Below are 25,403 nucleotides of genomic sequence, written 5' to 3'. Positions count from 1 at the left end.
TTTGCCTCTTGGTTTCACATCTCCATTTTCCTCCTAGGGGGTAACTTTCTCATTTAAAAATTCCTAGCCTTTTGTAAAAAGAAAAAGGAAAAGAAAAAAATCTGATTTTAAAGATAAGAAATTCCTTGACAGCAGAATTTACAATCTCTATCATTTCTCATAGTTTATTGATGCTTGTAGAATGTACAAAGGGGAAAATGGTAAGATTTTCTTCCCTTTTCATTCATTTTCATTTCAAGATTTTCATTACATCTCAGGGGCTTAATATGTTGAAGGTAAATTACAAGCATCTGATAGCCAGAAGAACTTTCTTTTACTTTTATGTTTTAAAGAAAAGTTCATGACAATACTGACTGGTTATATACGGTCGGAGCCAGGCTTCCAGAAATGAGAAGAAAACTTCTGATTCAGGTCAGTTAACCTATCAGAAATGGCCATTCTGGTCATTTATCTAATAAGGTATAAATAAATAAATAAATAAATAAATAAATAAATAAATAAATAAATAAATAAATAAATTTTTAAAAGGCCTATTTCAAAGCAAAGGCTTTGCATTTGGGCTGGCGAATCAACTTCTAACTGGAGCTTCCAGATCAATTCCATAGCCTAAGTTTAAGCGGACAGAGGTCTACCTCTCCTGTTGTATTTTTTGGAATCTACACTGTATGGTGATAAAATTTAAACTCATGTGTTGTTGTTGTCTTCTTCTAGGTTGCACATCAACACTTCCCTACCCAAAGTATCATGTTATCAGCATATTGACAAAATTCTAGTATTTTTTTCTCTACAGGGAAGGAAAACTTTGTGAATCTTTCGCTTGTTTTCAAAGGACCCTAACCTGCACTCGGGGATGTAAGTAAAAGTCCCTTTTCTTTCTTCTTTCTGATGGTATTAGTTACCACTGTCATGTGGCCGAGAAGCAGAAAATTATGTCCTACTTTAGAAAAACAATTGAGCCTTTTCATCGAAATATTTATTCAAAACCCTATTCAATTCATACGGTGGCTGTCAGTCTTTATTTAGTCTCTCTTTCAGAGAGTATCTTTGATTTTGCCACTTTGACCCCAATTTATATCTCACTAGGAGAGGATTTGGATACTGTGTAATACTTAAAATTCAGGTCCCAGGGCTTTGAGAAGGGGACTTTTCTTCCTTCCTTAATCACACATCACTGTTTGTTTTTAAAACAGGTTATTTCTCCTCATTAATGGGCAAAATACTATTTCAAAAAAAAATTTTTTTTTTCCTTTTTTCTTTTGATGGGCTGAGCAAGGAGACGACAGGGAAGAGGGCCAAGAAGTTGTCACACTCATGATTTCACCCAAAGCAACTATATTTAGACCACAAATATTAGGATTTATCCTATGCCCACTGAGCAATTAATGCTGAAAACATCTGGAGCGGCCCTAAAACCAAGATAATCCGGGAGGCATATGAATAGAAACTTTGTGACTATGATACCTTCCAGGGGCAGTCTTAAATCGTATTATTTATACCACATTCCCTTATAGCCCGCTAATCCTAACTTCGAATTTTTATAACAGGCAATTCACAGGCCCTACTCCAACCCGTAGCTGGTTGGCATGTCATTTTTCTGTTGTTAAAATTAAAAAAAGAAAATAAAAAGAATATTCTAACACATTTCAAAGACGGCTTCTGGTGTATTTTACATTCAAAAGAAAATAAAAAGAATATTCTAACACCTTTCAAAGACGGCTTCTGGTGTAATTACTACACACACACACACACACACACACACACCCCGTAAAAAATAGAATCTCAAAGCAGAAAATACTTTTGGTCGGAATTTAGGACAATTTTTTTTCCCCTTGCCCACTGTTTCCTCTGTGTTAAGAGCGCAAACAGATCTGCTTCTCATCAAAACAGTCATTAAGTAAAATGGAAAAGGTTGTTGTTTTTATGTTCTTATTTATCCAAATGAAGTTCTAATATGCTTTTATTTCAAAAGTCCTAACTACCCATGCCACCCTGAACCAAACGCCATGTGGCAGACATTTGTTAGAATTTTTATTTATGCTTAAAAACTTAATCTCTTGAACAACTAAACTGACCGTCATAAAGGGGTTTATGGAGGATAAAGCAACTCTGCAGGAGCATACACAATTTTTACAATTTATTCATTTAGCCTATAGCTGGGGGTGTGGGATTTAGAACCCTTGTGAAATTGACCACAATAAGCACTAATTGCCCTGCTTACAAAAGTAAGACACTGGAATTTCTGAAATCCCTTTGTCAAATGCCTTTATTTACTTTTTCTAATGCAAGTTTCTTTGATTAGCTGAACTTTGCTGTTATCAACACTTCTTGCTTATCGGCTGGCCCTAGGCGAATGACACATTCACCACTCGCTCTCCCTAGATAAGGCAAATCCCTTGTTTAACTTGTTCAAGAACAAACAAAGCTTTTCCCCCTACTCCTACAACTTAATAGGCATGTTTGGAGGGTTAATTACAAAAGGGAGAATGTCTACTTGTAAAGTCTCTATTAGGTCTAATAGCTTTCCGCCAAGGGTCCTGAACATTTGTTTTTTCCTTCGTTAAAAATATGTTTCATAGAACTTTCTCTTATAAGAAAAAGTTCTGCAGAGCCCCAGTTCCCTGAGATTCCAAGTGAAACTGTTCACACTCTTTTAACTGCTACAAACCAGACAGGTCTAAAAGATCTGTTGGTGGGTTGTAAAATTATCTTGTAACACTCAGCTTCTTTGAATTCTCCAGGAAGAAAACAGGCATTAGGAAAGAAAAGGCATTTGGGGAGCAGCTGAAGATGAAGACGGCTTCTGACAACTATATTCTTTTTGCCCTGGTTATGGCTCTACGAAATACTAAGTAAGACAGCCAGACTGCTGGCATCAAATGGTTATTGATTTTTCAGCTACAAACCTGTTGATTTCCTGGCCCAAGAAGCAAGTCTTTATTGCTAAGACAAAGTTTCAGAGAGAGCAGTTTAAATCTAGTCACTGTCCCCTCTCTCTCCCTTTTCGTCTCCCTCTTTACATAAGCCACCATGTTATTAGGAAAACTCAATTTCTTCCAGTTAAACTTTGACCTCTTTGAAAACAAAGATTTAAAATGTCATTTTCAGGCTAATGCTCCAATGAATTGTCAAATAAAGTACTAAAAACATTTTGATAGATAGCTGAGCCATTTATCTAAATCACTGTCAGGGCGGCGATGCATCCTGCAGGCTCCCACCACAGCCACCCGAAGGTGGGATTTTCTGGGACTTCTGGTCGTTTCTCAAGCCTGCAGCCACACTACTGTTGACCAGATGCGTGCCTCGGCATTGTGTCAGCATCAGATAACCAAATAGTCAATATTTTTTTTAAAAAACTGGGCTACTCCACTTATATTTCCTTTCCTTTAACTGATGTCCAGGTTCTGGGATGAATTGCAAGATATGGAAATAATGGATGGCTCAGCCCAAGGGGTGTTCATTGCCAGTAGTTTTCTAGCAAAACAGCAACTTCTTAGAGCAACAAAGTGACTCGGAAAGGTGGCAGCAGGGTCAATGCTAAGAAATATTGCCTTTCCTTAGCAAGGAAAACATTGGAAGCAGCAGTTTTAACTGGTGGTTTATGAACTTCAGGAGAAACAGCCACCCTAATTAGGCTAAATTCCTTGCAAGGACGATGTCGTATTTTAATTACTTTGGACTGTGGAAACACACAAGGGGGGAATATATACAACTAGCCGCTAATCCCAAGAACAGCAAAGTTAAATTCCCCACTGCATACATCTTAGTAAAAACTGCACAATGTGTCAAACTGCCTTACTTGAAGAATGTTTCAAAGTCCTGTGGTCACACTCTACTTTTTTTCCCCCCCCTCCATGCATATTTTTAAAACTGTTTTCAAGAGACTGTAAGGTTGGTAAGGAGAGGAGTGGGGGTCGGGAGGGGTTGTTTGGGAAGAAAACATCTAAGAGGAAATTTTCAGCAGAGGGAATCAATATGCACGCCAGCATATCACACCCTTTCAGCATTAAATCATTAAATCCTTTGTCTTGCTACCAGTGCAGTTTGTTTCCAATGTCTTTATTGCATGCAAGAGAGACAATTCATTTTTTTTTTTTCTTGGTAGAAGAAGGGAAAAAATAAACCTACATTGAGCAGTGTGCCGATGCTGCCATTCGGTTTGGGTCAATCCACTGAAGCATGCTTTGAGAGCTTTCTCCTGGAGCATGCAGGAAGACGGACTCGCAGTGTAGAAATCCAGGATTTGCCCAGGACTCACTGACAGAACATCCATACAGTCAAACATGATCTCCCCTGCACCGAATGTCTGCAAAAGTGCTTATCCTCTAGGTGTGGAGGCAAATGGCATAGAAAAGTCCACCCAACTCCATCAAACTCTGCCCCTTTTTTGGCACGTAGGCTGTTGGTCTTTTTCCCAGCCCCGAATCATGAATTATGACAGACAAGCCAGCTAAAAGCCTGTAATTGATCCAAATGATCATTTACCATTTTCCAGGCTTGCTCGGCCAATCCAGCCGGGGCGGGGGTTCCCAGAAAGATCCCAAGTTCTCCTTCCAAGCAAATGCCTGCAAAAAGCCTTCCGAATGCGGTCCGGATCCTACCCCGACGGTGCCCAGACAAACCCTGCCCGGCTCGCTCGCGTCCTCGGCATCCCAGTCCTCAAACAGCTCGCATGGGGGAATTCTGGTCCCCCCTTTGGCAAAGAATAGACCCTCCTGCCTCTGAACAGCTCACTTCCTACTACTTCTGTCACACAGAATGAAAGATTGAATTGCCTAATATATGCGAGTGAACTTTCGGTGAACCCTTCCCGGGCTGCTAACCTTCAAATGACCCAACGAGTCTGACATCACCAACTCCCAGGATTCTCACAGAGCTTAAAAACTCCCAGCAGCCCTGCAAAAGCAGACAGCCAGAGAGGCAGGCAGCGGGCGAGCGCGCAAGCCGCCTCTTTCTTTCCCATTTCTCACCTGAAAAACAATGCAAGAAGTGCTTTTAAAACGGGCAGGGGAGGAGCCAGGACACCGCTCCCGGCTCGCGTTGAGCCGCCAACTTCGCTCCCTTTCCGCCTTTTTTTATTCGCCGCGGCTTAGCTTGGAAGCGCGGGTCCCCGCCCCCCCCCTCGCCGGCTCGCCGCCTGCCCACCCCCGCGCCCCCAGCCCACCCTGTAAATTCCTCTGTGCGCCCGCCTGTCTGTTAAATTCCTTGTAACTTATGTATTTTTCCACTCCCGAAAAAGCACAGGCAAGCCCTGAACTGTAGAGCAGAGGAGAGCTACTCCTCGGGGAAGCCTTGGGTTGAGAAACTTTCCATTTGATAACTCTCCCCCCCCCCCCCCACCATCCCTCTTGCAAAGCCCTGGCCGAAGGGATTGCATTTGCTCTGGAGTAAAAAAAATCCAGCTTTCTGGATTAATTTACTTTTTAAACATTCTCTCAGGTCTGTATGCAACAGTCAAGAATTAGTGACTCCTGCCCCCAAGCACACACACAGAATCACACGGTGTACAGGATTTGATTTCAGGTCCTGATGGGAGAAAACAGTGTGGTCAAGAGTGGATGTGGGACTCAAGCTGAAATAGATTCAATTCCAGTTCTACTTCTTACCAGCTGTGTGATCTGGGATGAGTATTTAACCTCTCTGAGCCTCAGCGTTCTCATCCGTAGAGTGGGGATATATTACTACCCACTTCAGTGGGTTGCTGTGAGCACCCCTCCCTCCCCGCAAAGTGCTTATATGGCGCTCAGTATGTATCCTGCAACAAGTACTAAGTCCCATTTCATCCTCTTATTTTTCACCGAGGGAAACAAGCCCTGGGAGGGGAGGCGGAGACCTGTCTGAGGCCTCAAAGCTCAGAACAATGACTAGCACCCAACTCCCTGGGATCCCAGTCCACTGAAAATTACTTTGCTGTTCCCACAGCCTTGCACCCCGAATAGCATGTTGGTGACCTTTGTCATCTCATGCACACACACACACCACCACCACCACCACATAATTAAACACATATTTTGGGAAAACTGGTTAAGTGTGAAGGTTTTATATTTCCAAGGGCCTGTTTACACCAATATTAGCCCCTGCCCAATCTCGGTTATTTATTAGAATAATTTTAAGACAAAGAGACTCTTTTTTATACTTCCCATATTGACCCAACCTAGAGGAAGGAGAAACCTTTTAGCCTGTCTTAAAACACAGAGCAGGACAGATGCAAAATTTACAAATAAACTCAGGCAGAGAGCTTTCAAAGGGAGAGCCAATACACGTTGCAGCCACTTTGCGCAACTTGCTTCAACAAAGTACATGGAAGAAAGGAAACTGTGGAGGAATGAAAACACCCAACCTCCTCTAATACCTCTCCAGTCTTTACTTGCAATTCTCCCACAAAACAGGGCAGGCAAGCGGGTGGGCATGAGGGACAGTTTCCTTGCCCCTTGCGGGGAAGAGCGCTGCCCCAGTCTCCTTTCAGTGGATAGTGCTGGAATGTTCATTGGCATCCAGGCCTTATAGAAGCCTGTCAGGGGGCACCCCGCCCCATGCTGAACGGCTGCTGTCTCCAGGAGTTGCTAAGTGGCACTCATGGTGTAACATGAAAAGTATGCATCATACACACTTACCAAGTCAAAGATCCTTTTATGAAGGTACATTAAAACAATTTTCAGCCCAGCAAGCTCAGTTCTTGCTATTGAAAAGTCCAGGGTGATGGAGGGGTGAGATTTTGCTGAAACTATGTTTGTTATTCTCTTTCTCTCTCTTTTTCAAGTGGCCATCATTTCGTAGCAGAGGTTTATAAAGAAACCCTTTAACTACAAAGACAACACACGTCTTCAGCAAGGAGCACAGAGGAATTTACAAAACATTTAACACACTGTCATTAAGATAGTTGTAAAGATACACAAAGCACCACATTATGTACCAACCTCTGCGTGCGTGCACTTACGGCTCCAAATGCTTGCTTAAGAGTCCCTTGGAAACTGGACTCATCCTGTATGCGATAATGGAGGTGACTGAAAAGGTGTCTGAGAAAACCTGAGGAAGCAGCTACATTTTGAAGCACAGCAGGATCATTAAGAGAGGAAAAACATGGCTCCTGGGCCAGGTGTGTGTATTCAGGTATCTGCTCCCCCAGGGGAGGGCATGCCGCTGCCTGCCCCAGCATCTTTCCAAAGGGTAGGGTGCTCTGGTCACAAGGAGATGAAGATGGGGGTGGTGTCTCCCAAATTCTGTTTACTCTCATTTCTTTTTTTTTTTTTAAAGATTTTATTTATTTATTTGACAGAGAGAGACACAACGAGAGAGGGAACACGAGCAGGGAGAGTGGGAGAGGGAGAAGCAGGCTTCCCGCGGAGCAGGGAGCCCGATGCGGGGCTCGATTCCAGGACCCTGGGATCATGACCTGAGCCAAAGGCAGACGCTTAACGACTGAGCCACCCAGGCACCCCTACTCTCAATTCTAAAGCTAGAGGATCAGCCTCATCTAGGAAGGGAAAAGACTGCTCCCTAATTTTTACCCTCAATATTATGTCATGGCACAAAAACAATCATAAAGTGTGCGGGGCGGGGGGGGGAGGGGTAGGGTTAAGAGATTGGGTGTTTTCTTTCTTTGCACGAGTGAGAAAATTTTAAATTTATAATCACCTTGGGGTTCTCTTAACTGTAGAGGAATAAACTTGGGCTTTTGAATGCTTATCTTTTATTTCAATCCATGTGAATAGAATATTATGGGTTTCTTATAGTGCAACAACACTCACTAATCTATTCATCATTTCTCATCGTGAGTTAATTACGCTGATGGCAACCATTAGAGCTATTATTTAATCCAAGTATTAATTTATAAAGCAGCCCCCAAATTTAGCCACATGTTTCTTATCATGTCTTCATCAGGAAATCTAATTCTTATACTTCTGGAAAACCAGTCTTCCTGCAAATTCTTCATCTTAAGTAAAATTTAGGAAGGATATACAAATAAGCCACTACTTTAAATAACATATCCATGTATGATAAAGATTAATGAGTAGGTAGAAGGTAAAAAATGGCCTAGTTAATTTAGGGATAAATGAAGTTTAAATTATTAACGCCTCTTTTAAACATTAATCCAACAGTTGGAAGAAACCTTTCCCAAATATTCTCCTGGTACGGCATAAAATAACATTCTGATATGTGTCCTCTCTTCTGTTTTGTGTTTGATCAATGATAAACTCTACTAAAAGTATTTCCAACCACAAACAAAAAAGCAAAAGTTTGAGACCAAAATCCATTTTGTTTCAGAGTAACCGTATATTTGTCAGTGTGACACAGCACATTTGAAACCCATAATCATAAAACAAAAATTTATAGCCAAGGTTCAGGGTCTACATCTGTTTCTCTGGTTTTCGTATAGCAATTACCCACTGGACAATCCAGAAAGAAACACCATGAATCATGCTCTGCAAACATGTTTGAACTGGAGAGTTTTATGTAGGAAGAGCAGGCGTCTCTCTGTGTACCAGTACTGAAGCCGGCCGTGTTCAAAATTGGTCAAATGCCTTGTGATGTCTAAATAAAAAGATTCTCACAGGCGCAGACATATCCACCCAAGTACAGGCAGACATGGGGGTGCGGTGGAGGGAGGTAGACACGTATCATTTGAAAAGACACACCTGCCTCTTCCATGTTTTTTGGGTTTGCTTTGTTTTTATTTATTTGTTCTTTTTGTAACCATTAATCTCATAGAAACTCCTCTTGCCACAGTTTTGCCAGAAAAATAGATGGCTAGCCCTGAGTGATGTGTATGTTTTGGCTGGGAAGCCAAGGCAGGGATGGGCTGCCAGCATAAGGTGAGTGTTGAGGCTGTTCCTGGGGCTTCCATGCCACCAGGCAGAGCGGCTTGCTGTGCTGCTGGCTGGGAGAAGTTCTAACACTCATCAACACATGGAAACTGCTTCTGGCCCTTCCATCTGAACACCTCCTAACGTACCAGGACTGTTGACGGCCACGGATCTTATAGCAGAAGACACCAAAGCACTCTGCAAACAGGAATTCGCAGAGTGTATCTACGCATCCATGTAGAGACTGGGTCTTCTCAGAATCCCAAGGAACATCTGTTCTTCCTCAAAAATGTTTCTCCATCTTGAGCGTTGGCCACTGTGTCCTTCTTTCATTTGGTTTCTTTCTCCCCAGCTTCCTGTTTTTTTCCAGTTTCCTCGATGAAGTCTTCCCACCCGGGTACTTACAAACACCATTCCCCAAGACAAGGGGCACACTTCTCCCTTTCTACCCTTGATTTGTTTTCTCTAGCACTTTTCTGTTTTTGCTGTGCATGACTCATGACTCATAAAGACATCTCTTCAAGTCCAACAGTTTCTGTTGGTCCCAACTTGAAGCTTAAAGACTTGCCCTCCTGAATGCCTCACTATGGAATCCCTCAGTTTGGGAGAAACCTATCTTTGTTTTTTTTTTTTCCCTCTCATTTTTAAATTTAGATTTTTTTTTTTTTTAAGTAATATACATTCTGCAACAACATGGGTGGATCTTGAGAGCATAATGCTAAGTGAAATAAGACAGTCAGAGAAAGACAAATACCATATGATTTCACTCATACATGGAATCTAAGAAACAAAACAAATGAACAAAGGGAAAGAAAAAAAAAGAGACAAACCAAAAAAAAAAAAAAATAGACTCTTAATTATAGAGAACAAACAGATGGTTACCAGAGGGGGAGGGGGATAGGGGGATGGGGAAAATAGGTGATGGGGATTAAGAGTACACATATCTTGATGAGCACTGAGTAATATATGGAATTGCTGAATCACTATATTGTACACCTCAAACTAATATAACACTGTATGTTAGCTACACTGGAAATAAAAAATTAAAAAAAAAATAGTACACCTTCATAAAAACTCATAGTCTGGCCTAGAAGATACAAAGTAAAAAGTTGCTGGCCATATATTTGTGTCTTTTCAGGGGGTTGTTGCTTTTGCACAAACATGATAAAAACACATACTGTTCTGTAACATTTTTCTATTTAGCAATATTTCTTGAAATCCCTTCATAATAAATAGTGCATGTAGAACTCTCACCAAAAAAAACAAAAACAAGAGACATCTGGGTGGCTCTGTGGGTTGAGCGTCGGACTCTTGATTTCGGCTCAGGTCATGATGGCAGGGTCCTGGGATTGAGCCCCGAGTTGTGCTGCACTCTCAATGGGGAGTCTGCTTGAGGATTCTCTCCCTTTGCCTCCCCCTACGTTTGCATGCACATGCGCACTCGCTCTCTCTCTCAAATAAATAAATCTTAAAAAAAAAACAAAAAAAAAATAAAATAAAAAAACAAAAAAGAAGCTGAACAGTATCTCTTTATATTAATGCACTGTAATTCATTTGGCCAATGCTCACCTATTGAGCAGTTAACTTGTTTCCAGGTTTTCAGTGTTTAAGAAGCCCTGTGGGTATGTGTACCAAAATATCTGCTGGGTAAAATTCTAGTAGCAGTATTGCCCTATCAAAGACGATGGGCATGATCACACAAATTTGTACTCCAAAATGGTTGTGTTAATAAATACTCCCCTTTTAGGGGTGCCTGAGTGGCTCAGTCGTTAAGTGTCTGCCTTCGGCTCAGGTCATGATCTCAGGGTCTTGGGATCGAGTCCCGCATCGGGCTCCCTGCTCGGCGGGGAGTCTGCTTCTCCCTCTCCCACTTCCCCTGCTTGTGTTTCCTCTCTTGCTGTGTCTCTCTCTGTCAAATAAATAAAATCTTTAAAAATAAATAAATAAATAAATAAAAATAAATAAATACTCCCCTTTTGTTCTAAAATAGGGGAGTAAAAAAGTAAACTTTTTTCTGTTTAGGATCAGAGGAAATACATTAGGTTTTGTAGGCTACACAGTTTCTGTTGCAATAGCTCAGTTCTGCCGTCATAGTATAAAGGAGCCATATATGTATATGGGTGTGTTCCATAAAACTTTATTTACAAAAACCGGCAGTGGACTGGTGTGGACCCATGGGCTGTAGTTTGTCCACTTCTGTTTGAAACCATTTCTTAACAATTTCACTGAATTTTTTTTAAAGATTTTATTTATTTGAGAGAGAGAGAGAGAATGAGAGAGAGAGAGCATGAGGGGGGGAGGGTCAGAGGGAGAAGCAGACTCCCCGCCGAGCAGGGAGCCTGATGTGGGACTCGATCCCGGGACTCCAGGATCATGACCTGAGCTGAAGGCAGTCGCTTAACCAACTGAGCCACCCAGGCGCCCTTCACTGAATTTTATATTGCTTTGTTTCTCTCTCTTTAAAACCCAGCTCTATTCATTGGGGTTCTGTTAACATTTTAATCTTCCCTCTCCTTTAAAATCTTTACCCAGTTCCAACTTGTATATGACGTGAAGAATGATATGGCTCTTTATTATATTACTTCATCCAGAATCCTCTCTTCTTCTCTCTTGGCTCATTATTTCCCACTTTCCTACTTCACCCTCTTCACGTCCTTAAGAAGGGGTGCAGGATTGCATATCCCCTTCAAATGAGCCCAGATGCCTCTCTACTTTCTTTCCTCCACCACCAAACCCTGCTTTAAAGTCCATTATTTCCACCAACCCCTTCTCCCCCCTAATATATGATGGCAGTATTGAGGAGATGGAAAATATAACAATGACTCCTGAGAGTAAATGCCATTGGCACCACCACGCTACAACTTGCCCATGATGTCCCTGTATTATTCTGCCTGAATTACTTTTTCTGTCTCATCTCAATACATCTTCCAATGAGCTAAGAGTAGATGTGCCGCCTCGTTGGCAGAGGGCTTAAAAGAACAGTGAGACTCTTTTCCCTGATGGAAAGAAGCATAAAGTATTCTGAGAGTGCTTTGTAATTATTTCACGTTAATATTATTAATAAAGGAGAATGTCCATAACTGGATGCCTACCTTAATACCTAATTCAGCACTTCATTTTTTTGAGATCAAATGTATGAAGAGAGGCTATTAGTTGGCTCTTAAACTGTACTGTTTAAATTAATTAAAATTCAGTACAACTAAGAACTTTGTTCCTCCGTCACACTAGCCACATTTCAAGGGCTCAAAAGCTTCATGTGGCTAGTGGCTACCATGTTCATGGGACAGCACAGATATAGAGCATTTTCACCATCACAGAAAGTTCTATTGGGCCACAGTGCTCTGAAAGCTCAGCTTAGTGATCAGAGAGATGCATGGTGGGTGGCACCATAGAATCTGGACACCCACTGACTGCATTAGAACCCACCATTTTCCTCTTACAAGCTGTGTGGCCCTGGGCAAATTACCTAACCTCTACATGCCTTAATTCCCTCACCTGTAATTGTGATATTAATGATAAATACATTCAAAGGTTGTGGTAAAGATTAAATGAGGTAATACAAGTAAGAAGCATGGACAACATTGCCTGAGATATAATAAATACTTAAAAAGTGTTAGTGGAATGTCTGCAAGACGAAAATGCAGTAGGGGACACGTAGCGCTAATACTGTTGCTACCAGGCACAGAGACTATTCCGTCAGGGAAGTCAATTTTCAATCAGGATGCACATTTCAGCATCTGGGGTCCAGGAAGATGCAATTAGGACAAGTTCCCCAAGAGATCATGCTGTATATGTCTGGTTAAGTAGCACTACATTGAAGCATTTTTATATATTTGTATAAAAGAGAATGGTTTCTTTTATTTTACAAATCAGACACTGAGTCAGAATGGCAATGAATTCTTTTACAAGCCCCACCCTGTTCTCTCCTGTGGGGGGCAGGACATATACCACATGACTTGCTGTTTTCTGCAGAAATGGTATTCAGCCTCAGGAGCACCAAGGCCAATTATGGTTAATTAAGTGACAAGGATTGTGTAAGACAGAAGACTTGCATTATTTATCTATCTTATCTTTCCATCCATCCATCCATCCCATTCTCCTACTCATTCATCTACTTCACCTATCTGCCCACTCATCCATTTACCCATCTAACAATCCATCTGCCTTCCTAGTTATCTACCCAACTACTTGTCCATCAATCCATCTACTCATCCATCTACCCATCTACCCATTCTCTGACCCATCATCTACCCATGATCTAACGATCAAAAGTGATGAAGAAAGTATGGCTTTTCAAACAGGCAACATATAGAGTAGAAAGAGGGACAAAAGTAAAGCTTCTCAGATTATGCATATGTATTTCTCTAGACCCCTTGAAAAGGATTTCCTGATGAGATGTGCTGGCAGAAATAAGGTCAAAGGCACAGGCCACTGGAGATTTTAGTTAAACAAGTTTTATAAATCAGGTTGTGGCTGGGGAGCCCCTCAGATCTAACACACAGCTCTCTCAGAGCATTTTAGGATTTGAAATGCTAATGAAGCTGAGTTCTATTAGCAACACAAAAGTTTTTGACTCTGAGGGAAAGCTAAAGGCTCAAAAGGAATTTCCATCGGATTCTACAGGGAAAGGGAATGTAAAAAGTAGCAAATACATCAGAGAGGCCATTGGAGAGGGACTGGAGTTTAAATTCATCCTGGTGTCTGACAGAGAAAAAAGCAAATAAAAAAGCCCAATGTGATTTAATGGAAATTGAGGGTAACATAAAGTCAAGTAGAAATCTGTGTGAAATTTCTGTTGGGGAAACAATGATATGTATATATGTACCTTACACACACACACACACACACACACACACACACACACAGTATGAATACATTATAAATATTTTTGATGAAAAAATAATTTTCTCTCTCCTCCTTTCAAATTGCAGAGTATAAAGCCACCTTCTGAACATCTACCTCAACCAAGGGCTTTGAAAACTTGTGTTTGAGAGGATACCATGGTGTCTTCCTAAATTAATTTTTGACATTTTGTCATTGTTTTCTTTTTTGTTTTGAGTTAGAGATGCTTCAAAAGAGATTAGCAAAGATTTTTCAGAAGCAATACTTCTAAAATTTAAGGTAACGCATATAAGCAGGGGAGGGCAAGCAAAGGAAAAAATAGACAGAAATATGAAATATCTCCTCTCTCTGTTCCAGGAAATTCAATGATAAAAGGCAAGATCACTGCAGTGATTCCCAAAGCACTGCAATTCTAGGGCTTCATACCTAGGGCTACCTAATGAAAATTTCTCAAGGTCTGGTAAAGTAATCGGCATTTTGATCAAGGTCCTTAGGTACTTAACCTGCACACTAAAGTGTCAGACTTCTGCTATGATGGGACATTCCATTTGGTGAATGCCAACAAACAGGAAACCCTGCAGAGGATTAGGTGTTAAGAAAGACTGCGAGGACTGGAAATGGGCAGAGCTCTGACTTTGGGTAATCTTATCATCTTTCTGAGCCACACTTAGTCTTCTCATATATGAAGATAATGTCTACTTCCAATGATAATGTCTAGTTTAAAGGAAGCTAAGGTTGAAGAATGAAGTGAAACAATGTATGAGGAAAATTCTAAATGTCTAAAGTATTATGGAACATTAGGCATTACTATTCACACATTAGGTGAAAATGGACAAAAAAACATTTTCCACTCTTCAATAAACTCTGTGGAAAACTGCTAACTCCAGCCTCCCATCTAATTCGGAACCCCCTTTAAAAATCCACAGATTCTTAGCTGAGCACATGGCTACACAGAGAGATGCCACATTGCCCAGCATCCTTTACAGCTAGGTGTGCTCTCACGTGACCATGTTCTCAGCAACAAAATGTGATCAGAAGTGCTGGGCCCTAGTTCTGTGTCACTTCCTTAAAAAGTAAACTTCCTACCTCCCACTTGCTATTTCCCCCTTCCGTGCCAACTGGAAAGCCATGAGACCCTGTGTAGCCCGTACAGATGAAGACAGCAGTGCAGGGGAAGGCAAAGCCATAAGATGCAAGAAACTGGAGACCCTGACCGCCCATTGCCGCCCTACCCACCGGGATTACTTGTCTCTAGACAGTTACACGAGAGAAAAAATAAACTTCTATCATATTTATGCTGTCATAGTTTTGGGTATCTTTTAAAATCAAGTTTAGTCTATATCCAAATTAATCAGATCTCGTTTGATGTGTTTAAAATTGAAAATAGGAGAAAGGATCATCTTGGTATACCCTTCTGCAATTAACTGCCCAGCCCCTTCGACATGTGCCTTGTGTTAAAAACCTGCTTTTCTTCCCTAGTCGGGCCAGGCTCCTCTCTCCTCTCCCACTGTGAGGACTGGTCAGTGGCAGGGGAACGGGCGGACTTCCACTACCCTCTGTGCTCCAGATCCAGAGACAAACGGCTGAGTTTTTCATTTGCATTTCTGTGGCACAGACAGAAGGTGAGAAAGCTCCTCAGAAGCTCTCATTTCTAACTCTGGACATTACCAGCGGCTTCCCAGGAAATCCTGCCATTCAGGCTCAGCTGGGTCTAGCCACCTGGGCTGTGCTTGGACAGGGCGGTAACCCTCAGAACTCTAAGACTGTCCTGTATGTAGAATAATTTGTGGTAAACCCGAAGGAGGTAGGGCAGGCTAGTGTAACAAAACTGAGCCTGGAGATCTAACTTTCCACTAACAGCTTGTGAGAACTTGTCCAGTCTAATCAGTAATGTGAGGAGGTTGCTGTAACTCCCAGTGGCAAGTACATGGCTCAGGGGCTCCCTATAAGCTCGGGACAGACTTGCTAAGGTGTGTTCCTCAGAAAGATCCCAGCAAGGCGGCTCAACGCCACACCAGCTCAGAGGTTGGGGGCCTCCAAGGGCCCAGTCCAGCCTACCTCCTGTCGTAGAATAAAAGTTTGATTGGAGCACAGCACACTCACATGTATTTGTTTGCATACTATCTAGGCTGCTTTTGCAAAACAACAGAGTCGAGTGAGACAGTATGTCCCACAAAGCTGAAAATATTTATTATGATCTGGACCTTTGCAGAAAAAACTGGGTGAGTGCGGCTCCAGGCATTCACTACCAATCTAGTCGAAGTGGGCTTTGAAGATGAAATCTACTGGCAGTCTTAAAACTGGATAGTATTGAGGGTTTCCTCACTGTTTAAGATTCTTAATTTAAATACCTAAGAACCTGGCGCCTGGGTGGCTCAGTTGGTTAAGCATCTGCCTTTGGTTCAAGTCATAATCTCAGGGTTCTGGGATCAAGCCCCCCCTTGGGCTTCCCACTCAGCGGGGAGCCTGCTTCTGTCTCCCTCTGCTGCTCCCCCTGCTTGTGCTCTCTCACTCTCTTTCCTGCTTTCAGTCAAATAAATAAATGAAATCTTTTTAAAAAAATTTTAAAAAATAAAACATGCCAAATACACCTCTTTAGTGTCTTTGAGTTTATCTTTGCTCTGCCTGGAATATCTTGTTTAGATATAAACATGACTTATTCCATCCCTTTCTTTTGGTCTTTCTGAATATGTTGACTTAATTGACACCAGTGATCCTAAAAAACAAGGCCCCTAGGTCATGTCCATGACTTTCTGTCCCTTGATCCTCTATTTTAAAATTTATAGCCTGGCAAACACTTATTCTTTGTTGTATATCTCTCATAATGGAAAGTAATCTCCTTGAGGGCAGCAACTCTATCGAATTCACTGCAATGACCCTAATAATAAGAACATTACACGACACATAGTAATCCTTTAACAAATGTTTGTCAATGAATAAACGAGTGAATATGTTCATTCATGAATAACCCTTCTCGGCAGACACTGCTTAGTAAGTAGAACCACGTAAAACTTGGTAAAAATTTAAAATTGGCACCAACTATGATCTATGGTTTCAAAGCAATTAGAATGGCCCTGCTATAAGCAAAACAAAATTAGGACTAATTATTAAATGGTATCATTTAGAAGCTGAAATCTATGGCATAAGCCTTGTGCTTTTAACTCACTGATAAAGAAGTTCAACCCATATATACAGACCAGAAGTCTTTAAAAAAAAAAGAGCAAGCACACTTAGATATCCATTGTAAAAAAAAAACCCAACAAACAAAACAATATGATTTGATCCATATCTGACACTATACACAAAAATTAACTCAACATGGATCATGGGCCTAAATGTAAAACATGAAGGTATATATAAACTTTTAGAAGAAAAAAAAATAGGAGAAAGTCTTGTGACCTTGGGTTGGGCTCATGTTTCTTAGAAATGACACCAAAGTATGACATAATAAATGACGTTAATAATGTGGATCTTATCACAATTAAAAACTTCTATTTTTTGAGGGGTGCCTGGCTGGCTCAGTTGGTAGAACACGTGACTCTTGACCCTGCGGTCATGTGTTCAAGCCCCATGTTGGGCATGGAGCTTACTTAAAAAAAGACGGAACAAAATACTTCTATTTATGGAAAGATTCTGCTAAAAGAATGAGAAGATGAATAAAAAACTAGGAGGAAACTATGCAAAACATATATGAGATAATGAAGTTCTATACAGAATAAAGAAACTCAAAATCAAAAATAACAAAGCAAACCCCTTACCCTCGCCCCAAGTCGAGTGAGCAATTTGAACAAAAATGTCATCAAATATATGGATGGCAACTAAACACATGAAAAGACATCAATATTATTAGTTACTAGGGAAATGCAAATTCTAACCACAATGAGATACCACAGTGCATCTACTGTAATCACTAAAATGAAAAAGCTTACCACATCAAATGTTACTGTGGATGTGAAGAAACAGAAACTCTCACCCAGTATTAGAAGTGTAAAATCATAAAACAATTTTTTCCAGCCAAAAACTGGAAACAATCCAACTGCCCCTCAACAGGTGAATTGATCAACTGTGGTATATTCAGACAATGGAAAACTCTTGGCAATAAAAAGAAATGAACTACTGATACATGTGATAACCTAGAATGAATTTTATAATAATTATGCTGAGGGAAAGAAGACAGACACAAAATAGTATTTAGTGTATGATTCCATTTACATAAGGAAATTCTAGAGAATTCAAACTAATACATGGTAGTGGAAAGCAGATCAGTGGTTGCCTAAAGACAGGGTTTGGGAAAATACAGAGGGGAGGGAGGATAGGATTAAAAAAAAAAAAAAAAAAAAACACATGGGTAAACTTCTAGGGGTGGTGGTGGATATGTTCATTTTTTTAAAATTGAAATATCACTGACATATAACATTAGTTCAGGTGTACAACATAATGATACAATTTATGGATATATTGTCAAATGATGACTATAATAAGTCTAGTTAAGATTCATCATCACACATAGTTACACATCTTTTTCTTGTGATGAGAACTTTTAAGATCTACTCTCTTAACTTTCAAATATAAAATACAGTATTGTTAACTGTAGTCACCAGGCTATATGTTACATATCCAGGACTTACTTTACAACTGGAAGTTTGGACTTTTGATGACCTTCACCTATCTCTTCCACCCACCACCCCCTGCCTCCAGCAACCCCCAATCTGTTCTCTGTATCTATGAGCTTGGTTTTTGTTTTTAGATTTCACATATAAATGAGATCATATGGTATTTGTCTTTCTCTGTCTCACTTGCTTCACTTAGCTTAATGCCCTCAAGGTCTACCCATGTTATTGCAAATGGCAAGATTTCCTTTTTTTATGGCTGAGTAATACTCCACTGTGTTTATATACCACATCTTCTTTATCCATTCATCCACTGATGGACACTTAATTTCTTCCATGTCTTGGCTACTGAAATAATGCTGCGGTGAACAGGGGGTATAGATATCTTTTCAAGTTAGTGTTTTTGTTTTTTTTTTTTCAAGTTAATGTTTTTATTTCCCTTTGATAAATACCCACAATACTGGATCATATGGTAGTTCCATTTTTAATTTTTTGAGGAATCTTTATACATTTTTCCATGGTGGCTGCACCAATTTATATTCCCACCAACAGTGCACAAGCAGTCCCCTTTTCCCACATCTTCTCCAACACTTATCTCTTGTCTTTTTTGTAGTATCCATTCTAACAGGTATGAGGTGATACCTCGTTTTGGTTTTGATTTGCTTTTCCCCGATGATTGGTAATATTGAGCATCTTTTCATGTACCTGTTGGCCATCTGTTTTTCCTCCATGGAAAAAGCTCTATTCAGACCCTCTCTTCATTTTTAAATTAGATTATTTATTTATTTTTTTGCTATTGAGTTGTAGGAGTTCTTTATATATTTTTAATATTAAGCCCTTAGTAGATACATGATTTGCAAATATTTTCTCCCATTTGGTATACAGCTTTTTCATTTTGTTGATCGTTTCTGTTGCTGTGTATGTTCATCACTTTGATTATGGTGATGGTTTCACAGGTATATACGTATGTCAAAACTTACCACATTTTACACTTTAAATATGTGAAGTTTAATGTCAATCATACCTCAATAAAACTGTCATAGAAAGCAGTATTTAACAAAATATTTAACAACCAGTATAGTACAGACATTAATCCATGGGGATAATGTTGGCCATGCCAGTGTATCGCAACTGACCACCAACCAGCTGTGGTCACAAAGGTGTTCATGGTTTTCTGGGAAACAAAATTTAAGACCACAATGAAATAGCACAATATACCCATCAGCATGGCTAAAATTAAAATGAACAAACAAGCAATGATACCAAGGGTATGCAAAGATACAAGAAATCTGGATTTTCATACACGGCCAATGGGAATGGAAATTTGTGTAACTATAATGGAAAACCATTTGTGAACATCTACTGAAATCTGACATTCTTTGAACTCTAGGATGTGGTGCTCCATCCCTACGTATATACTCAATAGAAACATGTTTGTATGTTTATGTAAAAGCCATGTGTAAAAAATGGTCATAGCGGCACTAATTATAATAGCCCCAAACAAAAAACTACCCAAGTATATATCAATGGTAGCATGAATAAAAAAAATATGTTGTGTTCATGCAATACAATTCTACCCAGCCATGAGAACGAGTGAAGTTCACTGTATTCAAGTGCGGATGAATGCCACAACATAATATTGAGTGGAAAAAAAACCAGACACACACAAAAAAGTACAACTCTATGATTCTATTTATATAAAGATAAAAAACAGGCCTTATTAATCTGTGCTATTAGAAGTTAAGACACCCGTTACTCCTATGTCAGGACTGGTGAACAAAGGAAGATACAAAGTGGCTTTTGGTGTTCTGGTCACATTCTGTTTCTTGATCTGGGTGCTGGTTAAATGTTCAGTTGTAAAAAACATCCCATCATACTGTATACTTACGATTTATGCATGTCTATGTATATTGCAATAAAAGTGTTAACTTAAAAAAATAGAGTGGATGGGACACATGACTCACAGAATTTTTAAATAAAAATCCCCTTAATTGGTCCTTGTATTAAAGAAGTTTGAGAACAACTATTCCAGTCAACAACCTTGAGAAGGTAAGGAGTTTGTACTATAAGCAGGCCAAATGCTGGGGGTGAGAGGAAAATAGGAGGCAAGGAGTCACTAAAGAACTAGCTTTGAATATTTAACTCTAAAGTACAAAGAGCATTTTGATGAAAACTTATGTCAGCATCTATATAACTAGGTCCCTTGGTTAATAGCAACACCTAATGAAGAAATACCAAAACCTTAATATATCAGCATATAATTTTTATCTTTTAAATAAATATCTAAGAAATTAAATGCAGGAGAGAAAAGGGAATGAGGCATAGAGAACAAAGGAAAAAGCAAATATCAATTTTCTTCTAGGTAACTCTCTGCTATCAATTCTCCACTAAGATGCACCTTGATCACAATGGATTACTAGAAGCCAAGAGCCATTAGATAATTTACAGTCATTTCCAAGGAGTTTCCAGTTCTGGAATTCCCCATACTGACTGTTTCTCATGCTACCTACAATTCCGCACTAACAGATACTTTCTAAGGCGGAACTGGCTCTTCCACTTGCCGCTTATCATTTCCCCAAAGTCAGCTAGCTGCTCCCACCCTCTTCCTCACCCAGCCTCCTGGAGCTCCTGGGCTCCGCCTGCACAGCCCCTGCTGGACCGGAGTCTTCTCTGTATTGTCCCCATTCCTTACAGCCCTGCCCCTCCCCCCCCCCCCCCGGTTATCTCTCCCAGTAATCTCTGCACCTGTCCAACCTGTTGAGTTTGGATACTTTGGGACCTCCTCTCTGGAGGCCGAGGGGTCACCATCCTTTACGCCAGTAAATTTTCCCTTTTGATAGCAACCCGTCTAGACAAAGGGGTACAGGCAAGGCCCTCGAGGGCAACTTTTGGCCTTAATTTAGAGTACTGGCCAACCCAGGCAGTACTATTCTTTGGCCTCTTTGCGACTCTTTGGGAGATATTTTTGCTTGCCTTTAAGACTGGGGGTACTGCTTGCATTTGGAGGTGGTACTAGAATGTCTGCTGTTCTATGCAATGAAGAATTACCTACATCCCACACAACTTTTTTAAATTTTTTTATAACGATTTTATTTATTTATTTGAAAGAGAGAGAGTGAGAGAGAGCATGAGAGTGGGGTGAGGGGCCGAGGGAGAAGCAGACTCCCCACCCAGCAGGGAGCCCGATGTGGGACTTGATCCTGGGACTCCAAGTTCATGACCTGAGCCGAAGGCAGACGCTTAACCGACTGAGCTACCCAGGCGCCCCCAACACAACTTTAGAATGCAGGTAATTCATAAAAGTAAATAACCTGAACCTAGAAATGAATTCTTTCTTATACAATACACACAAACTGTTTCTTTGCATGGGTTTAATAGGCACTGGATCTTCCAAGATGCAAGAACCTTGTGCACCGAGGGATTATATTTTGTATTGTACAGAATTTTACCAAGTGTTCATCATTACAGAAAATCGCTTTGATTCACCAAAACCACACTTCTATAGGCCTGCCTTGTAGCTCCTGCTTTTATACTGGTTCTACATAAGGGTATGAGCATTTGTTACCTCATCTTGACTTCCAGTATAGTCAGGCCCAAACATTTACTTATTAAAATATAAATTAATCTATTATAAATAACTTTTACTTTTCATTTATATTATCACTGGATATTATGCTGATTTCTTAAAAAAGGTTCTGTGCAGAGAGTATATTATTTCAGAATGGTATAGTAAGTGTTATAAAATATTTAGTATATAAAGGAGATACTGGGTCTGAAAGGGTTGGGATCCACTTATTTAGAGAAACAGCTCCACTTTCCTCTGAAACATTTTCAAATGTTTCTATAAAATCTTGATTCTTTATGCCAAATATAGGCTGACCTTTGCCCAGTGTTGAACTAGTAAATATTTAACACCTGGCTCTCTGTGGGGGAGAAGCCCTGATTTGCAGCATTTGCTGATTTCCATGGTGTAAATACTCTGACCATAGCCAATTTCAAGAATCATCTAACATGACAGCACTGGACACAGAGTTGGGTAAAGATACCAAAAATCAGCTCCTACGAACTTTTACAAGTAAGAGGACCCCATCACCCATTAGTAATCAAATTTCTGCTTAGATACCACCCCGATTTTTTCTACATTTTCTCTGACAAGGCTCAGGGGAGCATGAAGCAAATTAAGCAAAGAATAAATAAAGGGAACAAACAAGTCACACCTGATATGGGTAACAACCGCTCCCTCTAGACTCAGGGAGTTCACTGCTCCAAGAACCAAAAGAAATAAAGACAAGCATGAGTTAAATAATTCTTTATAAAATCAGCTGCAATCAGTTGAGATTCCAGGATAGAAAGAAATAGCTTGTTCAGACGAGAACTAGGGGACATAACAGTATGTTCCTAGCATTTATTCTGCTGCTGGTTTGAAAGAAAACACTGGAGACACATTTGTGAAACCGTTCAAGGGCAGCACCTGGGAAAGCATCATTTGATTAGCCAGGCAATGGAAATGCACAGGCTGCCGACTAGGCCTACTTGGTTGTACCTTAGCTTGTAAACGGGTGCTGCTAGATCAAAAGAAGGGCAACCTGCTGTGAGCAGTGGGATAACCCACATTCAGTTGTCCTGTTATTGGTTAATTTCAGGACTGGGGTGTCCAGGTAGTTTTGGCCAGAGTACAAAATCTCACCAGCAGAGAATGATGATGGATTATGGGCTAACAGAATGGATGATAACAAGAACTGGACTGGTGTAAATGGTGCTCCAACATGAGAAAATGATCAAGATCTGCAACAACGGAAAACTGCCCAGTGTAAACACATGCATGTCTGATTTAGAATTTGTTTAGGACCATAATTAGCATTACTTCCATTGTTTCTGCAAGTCCTGACAAAGAACACTGACAATTTTCTGGGATGTGAAAGTAAGACCCCATTGTATAAAAGGCATTGAAGTATTTTCTGTACACAAAGGGACACGAACAGTGAGGTTTCTGGAGAACAGACATGGGGAGTTGCTCAGCTGGCTTGGATGTGGACCCCAGGTTCTACTGGCTACTTTAAAGCCTGCTTATTATTGGAGAGGACACTAGCACAAAGTCCTTTGTAATAAAGAAAGCAAAATTTTATACCGTCTACACTCCGTATACCTTTTTAGTGCTTTCGAGTGTTCAGAAATTTCAAGCACAGTCCCAATTTAGAGATTCCAACGGCCAGTGTTAAAAAAGATCCGATTTTGGGGTTTCGCATCTATGAATCCTGAATATTCAAGTTGATCGGAAGAGGTCCTTCTACCCCATGGCACTAGAGAGTTAACACGATTGTGAATAACGTCTTGAGTTTATGATGAATGCGTTCCAGACATGCAGAAGTTTATGGTGACTGTCAACCGGGAAAATGTGCAACCCCAGCAGATAATGGCAGATGGTGTGTGATCTGATGAGGGGGAAGAAGGTTTGCAGAACCTTCACGAGCAGATGCTCAACGACAAAAGCAAAGTCAGTTGTATGGCCTCTCAGGAAAACAATACGAAAATAAAGGTAAAACATTTTTTTTGTCGTGTCAGTAGAAGATACTTGTGAGCTACACATTTTCCTCCGGTCTCAAGGAACAAGGGAGAGCGAGCTCATGGCAGCGGGCTGAGGCCAGAGGGTCCCAGGTCATCAGAATCACAAAGAACCTGCCGCACCAGCACTCTCGTTCTTGGACATTTAACAGCATCGTAGTTTCTGTTGTTGCATTTTATATGCCGTGGTGGCATTTATAATGTCATCACTTGCTTTGCCTGCTCTGTGGACCCAGGAGGGCTTCTCGTAACAATTCCTTAATGGTAAAAGAACTTCTGGTAACGCTGGGGATGCATGAATTCCAACTTTCTTGTGGCAACTGTCCGGAGTGAGCACCAGTTGTCTGCAGCCCATTAAGTGAGGTCCTACTGCGGAGTCAAGAAGGGAGGGGACAAGACGAAAGGGGACAGCTGCCATGTTCGTGTCTTTGGTGGGGTTCTCCCAGAGACAGATACTGAGATAGGTTTTCAGTGCACAGAGTGTATTTGGGGGATCCCGGGAAGCGGTGAAGGGACAGAGAGCTACAGGGCGTGGTACTGAGAAGGGGTCATTGTGGGCAAGTGGAGTTCAATCTATCTGAGCATCTTGGGCAAGAGTGCAGAACGAACTTAGGAGTTTTCCTCCCAAAAGAGCAAGAAGGCTCAAGGATTTATCCACCAACTTCCCATCTGTTTTTGCTGAGGGCTGTTTAATTTTCTGCCACTTCTAGCTTGTACCGCACCAGAGCCAAGAATGTTCTCATGGCCGGGAAAAAAAATGCCTTCAGGCAGAGAACTGCAGATATTCACATAAGCAACCTCTAGTGTCCAGAAGGGAGGGTGGAAGGATACAAATAGGACCCTGACAGTTTTCTGCAACTGTGTGCGTTGTTTTTTTAGATATAAAAAAAGGGGTGGACCTTGAAGAATAGAACTAAGATAGGCAGGACAAGGATAGCAGTCATGGGCAGCACGTGGAGTAGTAGTCTCAAAGGTACAGAAAGAAGGTACTCAAAGTAGAGTCAGGAGTGATAATCATTATTGCGCCTTTAGCCGAGAACATACTACAGTCAAGCAGGCCCCTTGTATCTATTATAAAGTATCTTCTCTAGCAACATCCAAGGTATTATTACTGAAACCTGTGTTTCACTTGACATGTCTCAAATGCTAGTGAGCACTCTGAATTTGAATCCAAGTCTGTTTTCACTCTAAAGACTGTGTTCTTTTGACCACCACACTGCCTGGGAGGCTGGTTTATTCATCTTTCGTGAGGCCTGCAGCAGATATTACGAAGTTGGTCTCTACTGAGAAACACCTCAGACACTGGACCACTGGGAACAGGGAAGCACTGAGGGCAGGTGAAAGAGAGAGGAATCTGACGTGGCGGCAAAAAGGTCTTGAAAAGATGATGGTGGAGACAGCCAGTTGGGTAACTGTCAAACAGTGTGGATGGTTCAAGAAGAAAAAAAGAGAGTTGAGAAAGAGAGTGTTTACTCCAGAAAGTCTCCCGGGATTGGTAAACTGCTCCACCATAAAGACAGAGAGAGGAAGACAAAGATTAACTCAGAGACGTCAAGACAAGGGGCTGGGGGGTAAGTAGCAGCCATCA

At 40.8% G+C, this 25,403-nt stretch overlaps 1 protein-coding gene across 5 annotated transcripts in view; it reads right to left on the bottom strand.

Moving 5' to 3' along the window:
- RARB (retinoic acid receptor beta) overlaps positions 1-25,403 on the bottom strand; it is a 712,218-nt gene that overhangs the window by 160,084 nt on the left and 526,731 nt on the right. The window contains exon 1 of one of the 5 annotated variants that reach the window (XM_036072139.2): positions 4,126-4,990. The exons of the other annotated variants lie outside the window; for them this stretch is intronic. Coding sequence (XP_035928032.1) covers positions 4,126-4,282 — 157 coding nt within the window. The 5' untranslated portion in view covers positions 4,283-4,990. Of the gene's footprint in view, positions 1-4,125; positions 4,991-25,403 lie in introns of those variants that run through there. 5 annotated transcript variants of the gene reach the window in all.

Source organism: Halichoerus grypus, chromosome 1, assembly GCF_964656455.1.
Source record: "Halichoerus grypus chromosome 1, mHalGry1.hap1.1, whole genome shotgun sequence".
NCBI classification, from domain to species: Eukaryota; Metazoa; Chordata; class Mammalia; order Carnivora; family Phocidae; genus Halichoerus; species Halichoerus grypus.
The sequence above is the reverse complement of the archived record's forward strand: the minus strand, read 5'-3'. Positions and strand labels throughout refer to the sequence as shown.